The 16,157-nt window shown below is 48.3% G+C and overlaps 3 protein-coding genes across 3 annotated transcripts; 2 read left to right on the forward strand and 1 right to left on the reverse strand.

Moving 5' to 3' along the window:
• Positions 1-518: 518 nt before the first annotated feature.
• LOC115768914 lies at positions 519-4,183 on the reverse strand. Its single transcript, XM_030713644.1, has 3 exons — positions 4,030-4,183; positions 3,303-3,970; positions 519-2,766 (listed from the first exon to the last, which is right to left on the reverse strand). Exons 1-3 carry the CDS (start codon positions 4,106-4,108, stop codon positions 553-555), a joined length of 2,961 nt encoding a protein of 986 aa, XP_030569504.1. The 5' UTR covers positions 4,109-4,183; the 3' UTR covers positions 519-552.
• A 498-nt stretch (positions 4,184-4,681) lies between these two features.
• LOC115768915 (malignant T-cell-amplified sequence 1 homolog) lies at positions 4,682-5,661 on the forward strand. The gene is made up of 4 exons (XM_030713645.1): positions 4,682-4,783; positions 4,839-4,991; positions 5,053-5,355; positions 5,432-5,661. The coding sequence occupies exons 1-4, from the start codon at positions 4,773-4,775 to the stop codon at positions 5,511-5,513; spliced, it is 549 nt and encodes a 182-aa protein (XP_030569505.1). The 5' UTR covers positions 4,682-4,772; the 3' UTR covers positions 5,514-5,661.
• Positions 5,662-6,722: 1,061 nt separating this feature from the next.
• On the forward strand, positions 6,723-16,154 carry LOC115768922 (brefeldin A-inhibited guanine nucleotide-exchange protein 3; the record flags this gene model as incomplete). Its single annotated transcript, XM_030713658.1, has 9 exons — positions 6,723-6,893; positions 7,200-7,597; positions 8,717-8,850; positions 9,960-10,603; positions 10,749-11,069; positions 11,145-12,405; positions 12,468-12,835; positions 12,970-13,411; positions 13,473-16,154. Coding segments are annotated over exons 2-9 (5,937 nt in total), but the record flags the coding sequence as incomplete, so codon positions are not given.
• Positions 16,155-16,157: the final 3 nt, after the last annotated feature.

The raw sequence follows: 16,157 nt of genomic DNA on the forward strand, positions 1-16,157 counted from the left end.
TAGCTAATAAAAATGTATTAACATGTTGTATATACAATTTTGCTACGTTGAGCTTTTTCTTAAATATATTTAACAGCTCTGTTAAAGCTAATAACCGTGTTCATTTCTTGTTGGTTGTGGATTTCTATCTGACAGTCGCCTGGTCACACACTTTTCATTTCAAAACGCCAAAAGCAAATAAGCCAAAACAACCGAGCCAAAGCAGCTGTTTAAAAAAAAGCCTTTCTTAACCTATTGAGTATTATAAACAAAAACTATTCAAGAAACTTTCGCCATCTATCAAACAATATTTAGATTTAAGTAAATATATATATGTACGTTACATTGCGAATTGATCGTGGAAATACTTTTTGGGATTTTTAGCGTGTCAGTATTTATGGCATAAATATATCAAAACGCACCGAATATTGCCAAAGTTATCGAAAACTTGCGATAATTATCGAAATAAAATAAACGACTAGTTGTTATTCAAATGAAAAAAAAAAAAAACAAAGCAAAAATTACTTACATTTATTGCTTGATGTATATATTGAATTGTTTTTTAAACAAGTCCTATGCCTCGCGCAGCACATTAAGCTCCTCGGGCAGCGCGTAAATGCGCAGCTGCTTCTCAGTCATGACATCCTGCAGATTGCCCAACTCCTGCGGCACATAGGTAACGCCATCCATGTAGAGCGCCTTGTCCCAGGGGCATTCGTCCATTGCCATCAGCAGGCAGCGCTTGCTCCGCTCAAAGCTGGTCCGCTCTGTGGATAGGCAGCGCAAATAGAGGCGCCAATACAAGGAGTTGCGGCGCAGGATCGCATACTGTTCGGCCTCGATGCTGGAGCGATGCGGATTGTTGGGCAGAAATGTCTCGAAAATGCTCAGCAGGCGATTGTGCAACAGCTGTGCACGCTGCTGCTCATCAATGTCGCCGGACTTGCCCGCCTGCTGGACGAAGCGGCAGTGCGTCGCGATGACCAAATGAAGCAGCGCCAATATGCCGGCCTTTGTGCGAATTGTCCGTGCCCGCAGCTTATACCAGGGCAGCGTGACGAGCGTTGACCAGCGCTGCAGGAAGGCCAAATTGCGTGGAAACTCCTCGAGCGACAGCTCCAGCATGCTGACCAGCTGTGTGCCACGCGTAGCCCGCGTCCTGTGCGGCAATTGCAGCAGCAATAGCTGCAGTTCGCGCAGCTGCTCTCGCAAATGACGGCAGCGCGTGCGCTCCAGCTGAGTCGGCTCCAGGGCGAACAGCGGCTGGTGAAGCAGCTGCTGCAACAGCTCCTGGGCTGCCTGTGCCGTGTCCAGCAGGCACAGCAGCAGGCAATGGGCGCGCAACAGCAACAGCAATCGATTGGGCATAAAGTAATCCTCCAGCGGCATGGCCTGCGCCGTCTGAGCAGCCTGCTCTGCAGCTGCGCCCAATGCCGCATCCAATAGCTGGCGGCTATGCGTTAGCACTGTGCTGCGCTCCAGCGCAATGGACGCAGCGTCGCTGTCTGTGCGCCGCTGCAGCGCCAGACAGCTGAGCAAGTGCAGCGCCTGTTCGGGCTGTTGCAGCGCCAATAGCATCTCGGCGCGCACCACAAACGCCTGCAGCAGCTCCGCATCCAAGCAGTCTGTGCCAGATGCGTTCGCCAGAATGCGTTCGAAAATGAGCGTGCAGCGCTGCAGTTCCTCGGAATTGGATGCCAGCTCATACTCGCACATGGCCATCTCCGTGAACAGGCAGGTGATGTCCCGGTTTTCGGGCTCGCCCAACAGCTGCCGCATACGCTTGCGCGCCTGGCGCCCGTGCTCCAAAGTCAGATTTCCGGTCAGCTTGTGCAGCAGCAGCAACAGGCGCTCGAAACGGAACCAGAGCAGCAGAAAGACCAAACGCTTCGATCTGTTCTCGGACGCCGTAAAGGCTGCGCTGCATTTGAGCAGCAGCTGGCCAAGGCAGTCCACATAGAGCTCATGCCCGATCACGTGCGGCATAAAGCTGGGACTGACGCACAGCTCCTTGGCCATCTGGAGCATGCCGCTGGTGTAGTCCGCACGGCCAGCGCTCTGCGCCGGCAGCGCATAACTATAGCGCTCGGCCAGGCCAGCGAGCAGCATCTCAATGGCCTCGGAGTCGCCAATTTGATCGATGCGCGCGCACAGACGCTCCGCCAAGCAATTGGTGCGCACAAACGGCAGCTTGGTCAGCTGCAGCGTCTGCAGCAGCAGCTGCATTGTGTTATCCATGGACTTCAATGGGTATATATAGTGGCAGACGTCGTCCGTGTAGATGCAGCGCTGCGGATCGAGACCGACGGCAACGTCCAGCTGCATTTGGCCACGACGCAACTGTGGATACGGCAGAAAATTGTACGCCTGCCGCAAACGTTCGATGCGTGTCCATATCTCTGGCATGGGCATGCCGGAGCGCAGCACCAGCTCCTCGTATTCGACCAGCGGCGTCTCCTTTGCTGCGCACGCCTCAAAGCAATCGAAATTCAGATGATGGAAATTCAGTTCCAGCGCCAGTTTCAGCAGCGAAAACATGTGGCCACAGTTCGCCGATTGGCGCAGAAAGAGGACACAGTTGTGAAAGAGCTTCAGCATCAGTTCATCCGTATGCTGGCGCTTATCCTTGGGTCCCAGATGCATGCGACGCATGCACTGCTCATATATGTGCAGCACATCCGGCACATTGCAGCGCGCCATCGTGCCCTGCGTGGTCATTATGAGGGCCGTCCACAGGGTATACTCGTATGGTGTGCGCTCCAGCAGCTGCTCGATCTTGGTGGCCACCTGGAAAGCCAGTAAATTAGGCCAATCAATCAGTCAATTACATATTTACTCAGTCAATCCTGAGATCAATCAAGTTTTATCAATCAGTTGATCAGTCGTTCAATCTGTTAGTTTGTCAGCTAAGCAATCAATGCTGTTGAATTCATCAATTAGTCTATCGATCAATCAATCAGTCAGCTTATCAGATAATCAAACTGTTATCAATCAGTTGATCAATCGTTCAATCAGTTTGTCGGCTAATTATTTGCTTAATTCATCAATTAGTATATCGATCAATCAATCAGTTTATTAGTTAATCAAACTGTTATCAATCAGTTGATCAGTCAGCTTATCAGTTAATCAATCTGTCTGTTGTCAATCAGATGGGGTTAATTTATCATTCATCAGTCAGTCAATCAATTAGTCAGGCATTTAATGGTCGTTCAAGCATTTAGTCAATAAGTCTATCAGTCAATCGGCTAATCAATCAGTCAATCAATCAATATTTATATATGGTCTCTCTCTACCTGATTCCCTCTGTCTCATTTTGCACCCACCTGACTATCCGGATACGTGGAACTCGCCGTGTCCACATACAGCTGCAGCAGCTGCTCATTGCCGGGATGATGATTGAGCGCTGTTTCCAGCTTGTGCAGCTGCTGCTCGGCGACGGCCAGTCGATTGCTTTTGGACACATTCTGTCCGAGCAGCTGATGCAGCTCAATCCAATTGCTTAAATATTGCGGATGATTGGCCACCATGGTATTGAGCTCTTGTATGCGCTGCATTTTTGCCTCCAACTCTGCCGCGGTCAGCTTTGGCTCAGCGCCGGGCTGGAGGCTCTTGCTCAGACGTTTGCGCTTCTTCAGTTTGCGCTGCTTTGGCCGCTGGCAACTTGGGTCTGTCAAGCGGCTCATCCTGATCGTGTACTTTGGCCGCGACAGTGGCGGCAGCGTGTCCCATTTTTCGTGTCGCTTATTGGATGACTTGTCCACATAGAATTCGACAGTGGCATTAAATTCCAAGGTACGCTGTGTAATGGCATTGCTCGGCTTGGTGGCAGGAGAGGAGCATCGGCTCGAATCGGAGCCAGAATGGGAACCGGCATCGGAATCGGATTTGTGGCAGTCGGAGCTACTCGTCGAGTCCAGCTTATCCGCAGCTTCGGCAGGCAACTCGTAGCTGCAATTGCTCTGCCATTTAATAATATCAGCATTGACAGTAGCTGTAAAAAGTGCCAGTAGAATGAATACAATTCACAATAAGTAGCAAAAATGGCATTACCTGCAGAATCCGATTGCTGCACTGCGGCATTTGGATTGTCCTTTTGCTCGCAATCGCCGTATGCCGGAAAAAGCGACATATTGAGTCCAGGATTACACTGAAAGTCGTTGACGTTGGAATCCTTTCAGATAGCTTAGATTAGCAGTTTGTGTTAATCTTACGGGACTAAAACATCAGGTTCGAATACGTTTTGAAAGAGTATCGATAGGCAATTGTGAGTGTGACTGTCGCACTGCAGGGCAGTATTGAAATATCGATACATTATATTTACTCGTACCGCTGAAAACCCATAATAATATGATACGTATCAGAATTTGTGATAACTTTTAGATATATTTATTATGCAATATTTGAAATCTGCATTCTGCATTCCTGAAAGAATTTTTCAATAGATTTAACCATATTATCTATCATCTATATATATTTTCCCAAAGAAATTAAATATCAAATATAATAAACTATTTATGGGTAAATGCAGCTTGCATATATCAAAAGCTCAAACAGCTACTCAACGAATGAACGACCTATTAAGAGATTTTTTATATATATATTGTCAAATATTCGATTGCAAAAAACGAAACATCGAACAAAATTTAAAGATTTCATATATCGATAACATTTAATACACATTGCACATCGCTACAGCGTGTGGCAGCGCCGGTGTTTTGTCAAATTCGCTTACTGCTCGTGCCGATATACGGCCACATTTAACCAACTGCGGCCATTAAAGCAAATTTCGCAAAATGTTCAAAAAGTATGTATAAAGCAAGCAGCCGCTTATTTGGCAACTAACATTTGTGGATATATAGATTCGAGGAAAAGGACAGTATCTCATCGATACAACAACTTAAATCGTCCGTACAGAAAGGCATACGAGCCAAACTATTGGAGGCATATCCAAAGCTGGAAACGCACATTGATTTAATACTGCCCAAGAAGGACTCATATCGCATTGCCAAATGGTAAGCTATGACTCAGACAGACTCAATTCAAGCACTAAGATCCGAATTGATTTTGTCCCAGCCACGACCACATCGAGCTACTGCTAAATGGTGGCGGCGAGCAGGTATTCTTTAGGCACCGGGATGGCCCATGGATGCCCACGTTGCGTTTGCTGCACAAATTCCCATACTTTGTGACCATGCAGCAGGTGGATAAGGGTGCCATACGATTTGTGTTAAGCGGCGCCAATGTCATGTGTCCCGGCCTAACGTCACCGGGCGCCTGCATGACGCCAGCGGAGAAGGGCACAGTGGTTGCCATTATGGCCGAAGGCAAAGAGCATGCGCTGGCAATTGGCCTGCTGACGCTATCCACAGAAGATATGTAAGTGTGTGCATATCGGCAGCTGCGCCTGCTTTAATCGACATGTATATCCTTATTCTGTTTGCCACGATTGCAGTTTAAAAGTCAACAAAGGCATCGGCATTGAGACATATCATTTTCTCAACGACGGCCTCTGGAAATCGAAACCCGTTAAGTAGACAGCATAGCACAGCACAGCACAGCACGCCAGGCATGGCTAGCTTTGGAGCTACAGCAGCGTTCGCCATGCAATCGTCCTACTTAGTCTTCGAGAGCAAAAGAATGTCGTTTTTTTTTTTTTTATTGCAGCATATGCAAATTCGATTGTATTTAAATAATTTTTGTAATTTAAAAACGTCAGTTAAACTATTTTAAATCAATTCGAAATACATACAATTAAATAATTGCACTTGAAAGCCAAAATGCGTGCGCACTCGACATTTGTTGCATGTTGCAATGCAACCACCTGTGGCAAGTGCCACGACGTGCAGCTCATCAGGGCAGCAGCATGGGCGCACTTAATGCACAATTCCAAACTATCCGATTTGTTATGATAATTACCTTATTTACTGCCGATTTTTGTATTAGCCTTGTGACTTATTCTGTGTGCACAGGACGCTTTCTTTTAACATGTGAATATCGATTTTTCAATTAATTGGCCAGCACAAGCAAATCAGCTGTTGAAGGTATAACGTTCGGCATTGCAAATAACATTATGCGCTGCTCCTGCTGAAACAAGCAAACGTGACGTCACAGTTCCTATTGGTATGCTGGAACAAAGCGAAAAGTATGGGCATGCTGAAACAAGCAAACGTGACGTCACACTTCCTATTGGTATGCTGGAACAAAGCTAAAAGTATATATATATAAATAGTATGTTATGAAAAACGGTAGTTTGTGAAATCAGATTGGCTGCATTGTGACGTTTGCACATAATTCTCACAGAGCACATATGCATTTTTAGACTAAACCTTATAGTTTGGGGCGCGTGAGAGCGCGCGTTTAATGTTCAAGTCGCATGCGCAAGTAACGGTTCATCTGCAAGTGCGTGTGACGTACGTACGTCTAAATGTGTGCATGTATTGTACGTCAGCAGCAGCAGCAGCAGCAACGTAAAAGTAATTGTTTTATGTTTCAGTTGCTGTCAGCATTTGTCGCATAGCACGCAGCCGACGACAATTGCAACGCATTTTGTAAGCAACACATAAAAAAAAAGATAAAAAAAAGAACCAACAAATACATGGGAAAAAGCATTGAAAAACCACAAGTGGTGGACAAGAATTGAACAATAGCCGGATTGGTAAAAGAAAAATATGAATAGCAGCAACTTAGCAAGCTGTCGAAAGTGTGAGCAGGCGATTGTGAGTGTGTGTGTTTGTGTGTGTGTGTGTGTGTGTGTAGCATATGGAATAAAGAAAAGGACATTCAAATTTTCGAACGTTGCAGCAGTGCATGTACTCGTCGTGCATGAGTGTATGCGTGTGTCGTTGTATGCGCCATTTAATGTACGAAAAGTTTTTCAAGGAAAACGGATACACACTGTTTGAACTTTTTTGAAGGTGCAAAGTGCAAGAGCAAAGTTTCCACTTTTCTTTCCCTTTTTTTTTTTTTTTTTTAGTGTTTTGTTATCGTTTAAGTGGGCGTGTGACTCATATTGAGATTTGCAAGTGGTCGCCAAGAGCAACGGTGAAAACGTCCGCAAAAGCCTGCACGCCACACACACATACCTATGCACATATGTATGTGGGCCTGTCGGCAATATAAACAATATGGCTACAATATGCCGCTAGAATGCATTCGGTTATCCGTTATATTTTATTGATTTTACTCCAATCTTATTAACATATTTGCATTTTTTTTAGCAGGCTCTGGTGTTAATTGAGTTGATGTTGATGACATGCAAAGGCGAAACGTTCGCGCCTGCCGTTCGCATTTACAACTGAGCAACAGCAACAACAATAACAACAACGACAGCAGCAAAGGCAAAGAAGGCGCACAAAGGCAACAATAATAACAACAACTACAACAACATATACAGTTACAACTAGAAACGCGAGCAACAGCGCCAAACGAAGTTAGCAGGCGAAAGACTGAACGAGCAAGCGAGACAGACAGAGAGAGAGAGAGGGAGAGTGAGAGAGCACGCGAGTCAAGGAGTTGCATGTGTGTGTGTGCAATATGGAAGACCTTTTTCTGCTAATTATCAAGGAGTCAACGGGCACCAAGCACAACGCGTTGCGACAAACGGCGCAAATTGCTTACGGTAAATGCTTGCATGCATGTGTACATCAATTTAACGTGGTGTGTGTAAAAGTTGTGCCATAACAACAACAAGAACAACAAGAACAACAAGCACAACAATAAAAGGCAACGGCAATCCGGCAACAACGCGAATTGAAAACATTCAAGAACGTAATTTCCTTTTTAGCGTTGTTGCTTTTACCGTTCTTCTTCTTCTTCGTTTGCCTTTTATTACTGTTGTTCTTGTTGTTGTTGTTTTCGTGTCCGCCCTTTTGCACATCCGCTGGCATTTCCTTTGTTTTAATACCCTGTGCGCATTTGAAATTCTTAGAAAAGAGAGTATTTTAAATTCTGTGCAAGCTTTATTCGCAGCCAACAAGTACAGTGGTCACTCGTCAATTGAAACGATTTTGATATCCATTTGCGAATAGGTGAAAGACATGTTTTGCTATACGAAAATTGTAAAACATATATTAGCCAGGATTTGGAATTTAATAACTTCGAAAGTACAATTCAATACGATTTTTAAGAGCACTCAATATCTGAAATTTTAAAACTTAAGAGCAGAAAAGTTTATTATTCATTGATTTTAGATGTAATGTTTGCAATTTTTTGCAATACGTACTACGTTACTACATGCAGGGTATCATATAGTCGATCAAAACGTTTTCTGTTGTTTTCTGTGCAAAGAATTGGTAAAAAAAAACGTGCTGGAATCAATACAAATGCAATTTGCTGCAATACGTACGACGTATTTGCACACAGGGTATCATTTGGTCGATCACACTCGATCACAACGTTTTCTGTGGTTTTCAGTGCAATGAATTGTTTAACAAAAAACGTGCTGGAATCAATACAAATGCAATTTGCTGCAAAACGTAGCTCCATACAGGGTATCGTCTAGTCAATCACACTCGATCAAAACGCGGCCATTTGTTTTCTGTACGAAGATTTGTTTCCGTTGTGCGCTGCATTTGCTTCTGACCGCAGCAGCAAGAATGTAGGCAACAATTTGTGAGCATTTCTCCATTTCTCCATGCCCAGCATTTAGGGCCAGGCTTAATTGTTAGCCTGGTCTTAACGGCTGCGTTTTATGTTTCGATTTCGTTGACCGCCAATGTGGCCATTAATGTATTTGCAGATAAACTTTATCGACAGCATGGCATACACAGGGATCCGTCGCACGAGCTGCGCTCCGTTTGCTTTACGGCCCTGCAAATGGCCTTGGACACGAAGCGACCCAAGTTCATCACGATGGGCCTTAATGGCCTGCATGTAAGTAAAAGCAAAAAACAAAAACAGAAAAGCAAACATAATAATAGCTAGAAAAGTAACAAAAAAGGCGGACGAGTCAATTATCGAACGGATTCCCAGGCAATTGTGCGCCCGTTTCCGCAGCGGAAACGGAAACGGAAATGCTCCGACTGACGACAGACACGAAATTGCGAAAATTGTGAAAGGGGTTAGCTAATTGCTGGTACCCAGCCCTGCCTTACCATATGAGTATCCATCAAGGGAAATTTAATCAATTTTAGGCCAAGGATAACAACTGCGCCTCACGCAATTCTTTCCCATCGAACTGCTTGAGAAAACACGAAGACTTTTACAATTGCACTTAAAGTAATGAAAGAAAACAAGTTTCATTTTCTAGTCCAGGATGTTCCTTGAAACGAAATGGGAAAGGAATAACCTCTAAAGATACATATAGTTTCCTAATCTGCATGGCTTGGAATGAACTGGTATTGAAACAGATTTGAGCTATGTGAACAATGTTGCTTGAAGCGAAATGGGAAAGGAATAACCTCTCAAGATACATATAGTTTCTTAATCTGCTTGGCTTGGAATGAACTGGTATTGGAACAGATTTGACAATAACAAGATGTGGCTTGGGATGAAACGGAAAAGAAACAAATCCCCAGCTGTAGAGAGAAAGTACACGACGTTGCTTGGGACGAAATGGGAAAGGAATAACCTCTATAGATACATTTAGTTTCTTGGCTTGGAATAGATTTGAACTATATGCACAATGTTGCTTGAAACAAAATGGGAAAGGAATAACCTCCAAAGATGCATTTAGTATATTTGATGTGCTCATGCTTGACGTGGAGTTTCTTAAGGTGCTTGGCTTGGAATGAACTGGGATTGGAACAGCTTCGAAAATTGCAAGATGTGGCATGGAATGAAACGGAAAAGAAACAAACATTCAGCTGTTGATTCATGTAAACAATTTTCAATAGCATACTTTAAGGAGCTTATCTGGAATGCGACAAATGGGAAACCAAATTAAATATCAATTGTAAAGAAAAGAGCATAAGAACTTGAAGAAAACATTTCCTCTTTCTTGTAAATTATTTTTTTAATTGAAATATTGTTGCTTTTTGCAGCGCGTCATCAAGGACGAACGCTTCTACATTGGCCTGGAGCCGGAGGATGATTCCGTGTGGCTGCCATCGCAGCTGTTGCGCGCCACAAACGGCATTCTGCCGTCGACGAGCAGCGAGGATACCGTGGTGAATGTGCTGCGCCTGTTCCTGGCCATGGCCTGCTCGCCCGCATGCACGCTGAATGGGCGACTGCTCATCGAGATACTGTCGCGCTGCGGCGAATGCTGGGAGCTGGGCTCGCGTGCCATAAAGGCTGCCTCGCTGGCCGCCGCGTCGCAGTGCCTGCGCACCTTTTGCGCCTTTCTCATCGAGGAGGCCGAGGAGGTGAAGAAGACGGCGCCAGCTGGCCTGATGACACAGACCCAGGCCTCGGCCGTTTATAATGAGGTTATACCCGTGATGCAGTGGCTCTGCAGCCGGCTGATCGAGCCCAATGTGAACAATGCATCGCCAAACAAGAAATGTGAAAATCCCAGCTCGCTCTATCTAACCGAGTGCATCTTGACGCTCAGCTCGGCGCTGCCGCGCAATGTGCACGCCAATCCTCACTTCACCTCGTTCCTCTGGCAAAAGTTCTGCCCGACATTGGCCGCCGCCCTCGGCTCGCCCGGTCGCATCAATTTGGACAAAAAGTTTACTTACAAGTGAGTAAACGAGTTGTGACATTCCACCCGAAAAGGTGAAGAAGAAAAGCCCAGTTCCCAGATTTCCTTGCCCTGTCATTAAGTACAGACATGGATATGGACATATTGCATTGATCTTGATCATGTTTATATCTGTTTTCGACAGGGATGCTCTGCACATGATTGAGAACGAGGCGCGCGGCTTTTTCACGGGACCTGGCTTGGATGGGCCGCAGGCGCGCTGCGTCTACTTGACGGCAATCCAATTGCTGCGCATTGCCGGTGCACACGGATCGCTGCGTCCGATGCTGGAGGCGCTGTTCCATCGCATGGTGCTGCTGCCGGCGCCGCTGAATCGCACCGAGCCGCTGCGCTGTGTGCGCGAGATCTTCAAGAGTCCGGAGCGTCTCATCGATCTGGCGGTCATACTCTACGTGGACAAGAATACGGCGCAGGGCTGCAGCGATGAGATGGCCCTCTTTCGACTGTGCGTAACAACGAGCTAACAAAAAAATCAATTAACTTATGTAAACTGAATCTCTTGTCTTTTTTTTTTTTGTAGCCTGATCGATGCCATGGAGGAGTGCGCCTATGGCGCCAGCGCGGGCAGCGCCACGGAGGCCAGCCTGCAGGCGAGCGTCGAGTGCATGGTGGCGCTGCTGGACAGCCTGCAGGTGCTCTGCAGCGGCGAGCTGACCGAGTCGATGATCAGTGACCAGATTGTCCAGGTGGTCAATGCGCGGCACGAGCTGCTCAAGGATGCCGACTATTCGGGCCCGTTGACATATCAGAGCATGGCACGGCTGCCGGCACCGTATCGGGATGCCATTGTTGAGTTTCGTCAGAGTGTTTTCGAGACATCGTCCGGTTCGGAGAGCGAATGCGAGCCGCCGCACGAGCAGGACGCCGCCTCGAATGGCTCGGGCGATACGGAGGGGCCGGAGGACGATGAGCCCAGCAGCTCCAGCGATGAGACATCGCGCGTAGAGAATCGCTGGCCCTATTCGCATCTGGAGGCGCCCGTCATGCCCATACGCACCGACAGCGACAATGATCGGCAGCATGCCCGGGACTTTGCCAAGGCGTTGCGTCAGGATCTGGTGCCAAAGCTGTTGCGTTTGCGCAGCTGCGTTGAACTGGACGAGGCCATGCAGGAGTTCGCATCGGCTGTGTGCCAGGAGAACAGCATGAATTTCTCCGACTTCGATTACAATCTGACGGCCATCAATGCGGATGGCATTTACCTGGCCATCTACTCCTCGCTGCTGCTCAGCCTGCAGCTAATGCGCGCCGGCTACTATGAGCAGCAATCGGTTAAGGAGAGCATACTGGTGCCCATGTCGGAGCAGCAGTTCGTTACGTCCGTACAGAATACGGGCGTACTTGTCTATCTATCGTCGCCCTGGCTGTGCGAGCTCTATCAATCGGTTATCATTTGCAATGTCCTAGAGGCCATGACCAGGCAGCAGCTGGAGGGGAATGGACCGCGTTGCGCCTTGGTCGATATGCTCTGCGATGCCGGCGGCTTGGCCAGCACCCAAATGCTATCCGAATGGCAGCGACTGCAGACGGCGACAGTGAAGCACAGCGATGATGAACAGCACGATAAACGACGCGAGGCGGCCAAAAAGCTGTGCCGCCGCCTGCTCACCTGCTGCTGGGACTCCATGGTCATAGTGCTCAGCTCGGGTCTGGGCGATCTGCAGAGCACCGCCTCCAATAAACTGGTGGCCCTCTCCAAGCGCACGCTGCGCGTCAAGGCCAAAACCAACAAGTCTAATGGCGAGGCCCTCTACGCCATGTGCCTGGATGGCTTGCATTCGGTGAGGCATCCAATTATATGCATAAGCTCTGGCTAATCCTTTGCCATTTTTTTTTGCGACAGGCGGCCACATTGAGCAACAGCCTCAATCTGCAGCATTTGGCTGGCAAAATACTCAATCTGTTGGCCTCCAATGTGTGCCAAACGAGCGGACCGCGCATCTCGGCCAGCCAGGCCATGTCCATGGATGTGGTGCTCACCGGCGGCCTCAATTTGGGCAGCTACAGCGCCGACTGCTGGCAGAGCATCTTTGCCGTTTGTCGCCATGTCAGCCAGCTGGAGCATGAGATTTTCAGCATGCAGAATCCGTCTATAGCCGTCTCTCCGGGCAGCACACGTCGCGATCTGGAGACGGGCGAGAAGCTTAACAATGGCAATGCTCAGGATAAGCTCAATCTATCCTCAATTCCCATCGACGATGATGAAACGTGGTGAGTTTGGCGATATACACACGTACCATTCGATTTGGTTTGGAAAGCGGTCTCAACCGCATCGAATCAAATCTTCACAAGCTTCCTTTTGCCCAGCTAACTAACTCTCGCATATTTGCATATTTTATGTACAGCGTGGATGTGTATAGCTTTTTACAGGCGCCGCTGCAGAGCCCCAATACGAATATCACATCCATTTTGAAGGTTTACTCCGGCACCAATGAGACGGTGCTGCTTAGCCAGAGCGATACCTCGAAGGTGCTCTGCGCCCTCTCCCACCAGGCCGAGAATCTATTTAGCGATGCAGCCGAACGGCTAAGTTTGCCCTCGTTGTGTCAATTCCTGAAGCATTTGTGCCGCGCCTCACGCGATCAGCTCTACAAGAGTCAGGTGGCACGCAAGGGCGGCGGCACACGGATCTGGTGGCCGAGCAAGGGCTGGAAGAAGCTCGACTCTCTGCCCATGTCCCTGCTATTGCATCGCATCGGTGATGTTACGCTCAAGGTATTCCGCAGCTCGCGGCCCCTGCTGCACGTGCTCAAGGTGTGGGCCATCACAGGACCGCATCTAATGGATGTAAGTGCATGTGTTAACCATAGCAGAGTATATAGTCGAATTATTGCTGTTTCGCTTTCAGGCTGCCTGTCATCGGGATCGGATGATCTCGAAGCGTGCCATTGAGTATATACACGATATAATAACGGCCCTGCTCGTCGAGCAATCGGAGCTGCCGTATTTTCACTTCAATGAGGCGCTGCTAAAGCCCTTCGAGAATCTGTTGAGCATGGACACCTGCGATGTGGATGTACAGGATCAGATTGTCGCCTGTCTCTATGAGATCGTTGAGGCGCATCGCACCGAAATACGTTCCGGCTGGCGTCCCCTGTTCGGAACGCTGCGCAACGCCCGCAGCCGCATGCTCAACATGAGCAACATCATCGACATCTTTCGCGTCTTTCTCGACTCCGATAATACGCTGGTGTTTGCCAATGCCGGCCTCGATTGCATCTTGTGTTTGCTCTCCTATTTGGAGATCTCCGGCGGTGGCGGCACCGGTGGTGGGGGCAGCGGCAGCGGTGGATCCAATAATAACGCTTGCGGCGAGGATAATGAAAATACGTTTAGGCCGACAGATTTTCTGCATGAAACGCTGCGTTTTCTGGAGCGCTGCTCCAGCATTTTGGGCTTTATGTACAGCATGCCCAAATGCCCGAACTTCCATTCAACATACAAGATCAAGGGCATCTCGTATACGCATATCATAGACGCCAATATACCCAGCTCCATGGAGAATTTCACCTACTTTGGCAACGATTATTTACAAACCAAGAACGAACAGTATATGATATCCTACAGATCGCTGCACATCGACAAGGACACGATTGTGAAGATCGATGAAATGGATAAGCCATCGGGTGTGCTCAAGGTGTGGTTCCTGCTGCTGGACGGTCTGACCAATTCGTTGATTGTCTGCCCCTATTCGCATCAGGCGCCCATCTTGCAGACCATATTCAAGCTGTTCAAGAATTTGCTAAGCAGTCCGGGCATCGATTTCGGCTTCTATTGCATCAATCATCTGCTAATACCAATGATACAGGATTGGTTGCGTTATATTAACAAGACGGCGATCAGCTGGCAGCTGGTCGAGAAGAACTTCAAGCATTGCTGCTGCATGACCACGGATCTGGTTGTGGAGTTTATTGAGAAATCGGTGCCGGAACAGCGACGCTTGGGCGCCAGCTGTAAGACGCGCCTCGCTCAGATTGTACATCCCGCCGATAATCTTATCTATTCGAAACTTAAATTTGTGACGGAACAGCTGCCCGTTGCCACGGAATCGCATGCCGCCGCCGGCGCACAGTACGACAGCAGCTCGAGCTCGGCCAGCGATGAGCACAACAACAGGACGACTGGCGCAAATCCGGCAACAAATCTGAATGTCAATCACAATCTGATTGAGTCGCCCACCAAAATCTCCGGCTCGGCAACGTTGGCACTGAAGCAGCTGCTGCTCGTTCTGATCGAGTGCGCCGCCCAGTCGCAGGAGGCAATTGCACGCATATCGGTATCGTGCCTGAAGCACGTCATCCTCTCCACGGGCATGCTGTTCAATGAGTCCCAATGGATGATCGCCTGCTCGGCCATACATCGCGCCTGTACGGTCACAATTGCGCCGTTGCGCCAGCTCTCGTTTGCCTTTCACGAGAAATCGAACAGCTTTTATGGCGATTGCGCCAACGTCAAGGTGGCCGCACGCCGCGACAGCACTCTCGAGGAGCTGGCACGCATCTATGCCCTCGCCCAGCAGGTCTTCCTCTCCGACAATCAGCGCGAGCCCAACCAGAGCCAGGGCGCGGCACAAACGGCAACGCCCAACACGGCGCCAGGGGCGCCGTGCAAGAGCTCGGCAGGCGGCGCGACGGCTCAGCTGTCCGATGATCGCAGCTATTCGTTTCTGCTCTATCCATTGAACAATGGCTTCAATTCCAATTTGGATAACTTTGTCATACGCATACCCTTTAAGAATCTTGTTGTGGGCCTGCTGGCCAATCAAATGCTGCTGCAGCTGGTGGCCAAGCTACTTCTGTCGCGTCTCAAGTGCGTGCCGCAGGCCGTATCCACGTGCATATTCGATAACTATGCCGCCTCGGCATCGACGCCCAGTCATGATTACGATTTGGACTTTCGCTCCAAGGAGATCCTGTTGCGCTGTGTCAAACAGTATCTGATGTCCGCGCTGGAGTTCGATTCGCGTCCGGGCCTCAAGTTTCTCATGCAGAAGGTCTCGAATATTGAGTATGCGGCCAATTTGTACAAGCAAATGACCTCCTCCTGGATGATATACTATATAGCGTTGGTCGACTCACATCTGAATGATATTGTCGTTTACAATTTGGGCGCTGAGGATTTGAATTTCATATTGGAATCGTGTTCACGTCTGAACACCACCACCGTCAAGAAGAAGGAGAACTTTGTGCGGTATTTATTCTGCCTGCAGGATGCCTGGAATCTGGTCTGCGAACTCTATCTGAGCAATTCGGCGCTGCACGACATCGAGAATGGAAAACTGCGCGGCCAGCAAAAGCAGCCGTTGCATCTCGCCGCCAAAACCATGTGCATTGCCATCAACGGCAACGGCGATGCGGCCAGCAGCAGTGCCAATCCCATGGACGCTGGCACGGATGCCTGCAATGGCAGCACAAACTCAACATCGCCCACCAAATGCGTCCAGCTGGAGGAGGAGAATGTGACAATGACAACGTTAATTAGCGAATTCCAGCCAAAGTGCCGCAGCAATCCGTTCGATACGAATCGACAGCGG

Source organism: Drosophila novamexicana, unplaced genomic scaffold (assembly GCF_003285875.2).
Source record: "Drosophila novamexicana strain 15010-1031.04,08,12 unplaced genomic scaffold, DnovRS2.1 tig00002081-arrow-arrow-pilon, whole genome shotgun sequence".
Classification (NCBI taxonomy): Eukaryota; Metazoa; Arthropoda; class Insecta; order Diptera; family Drosophilidae; genus Drosophila; species Drosophila novamexicana.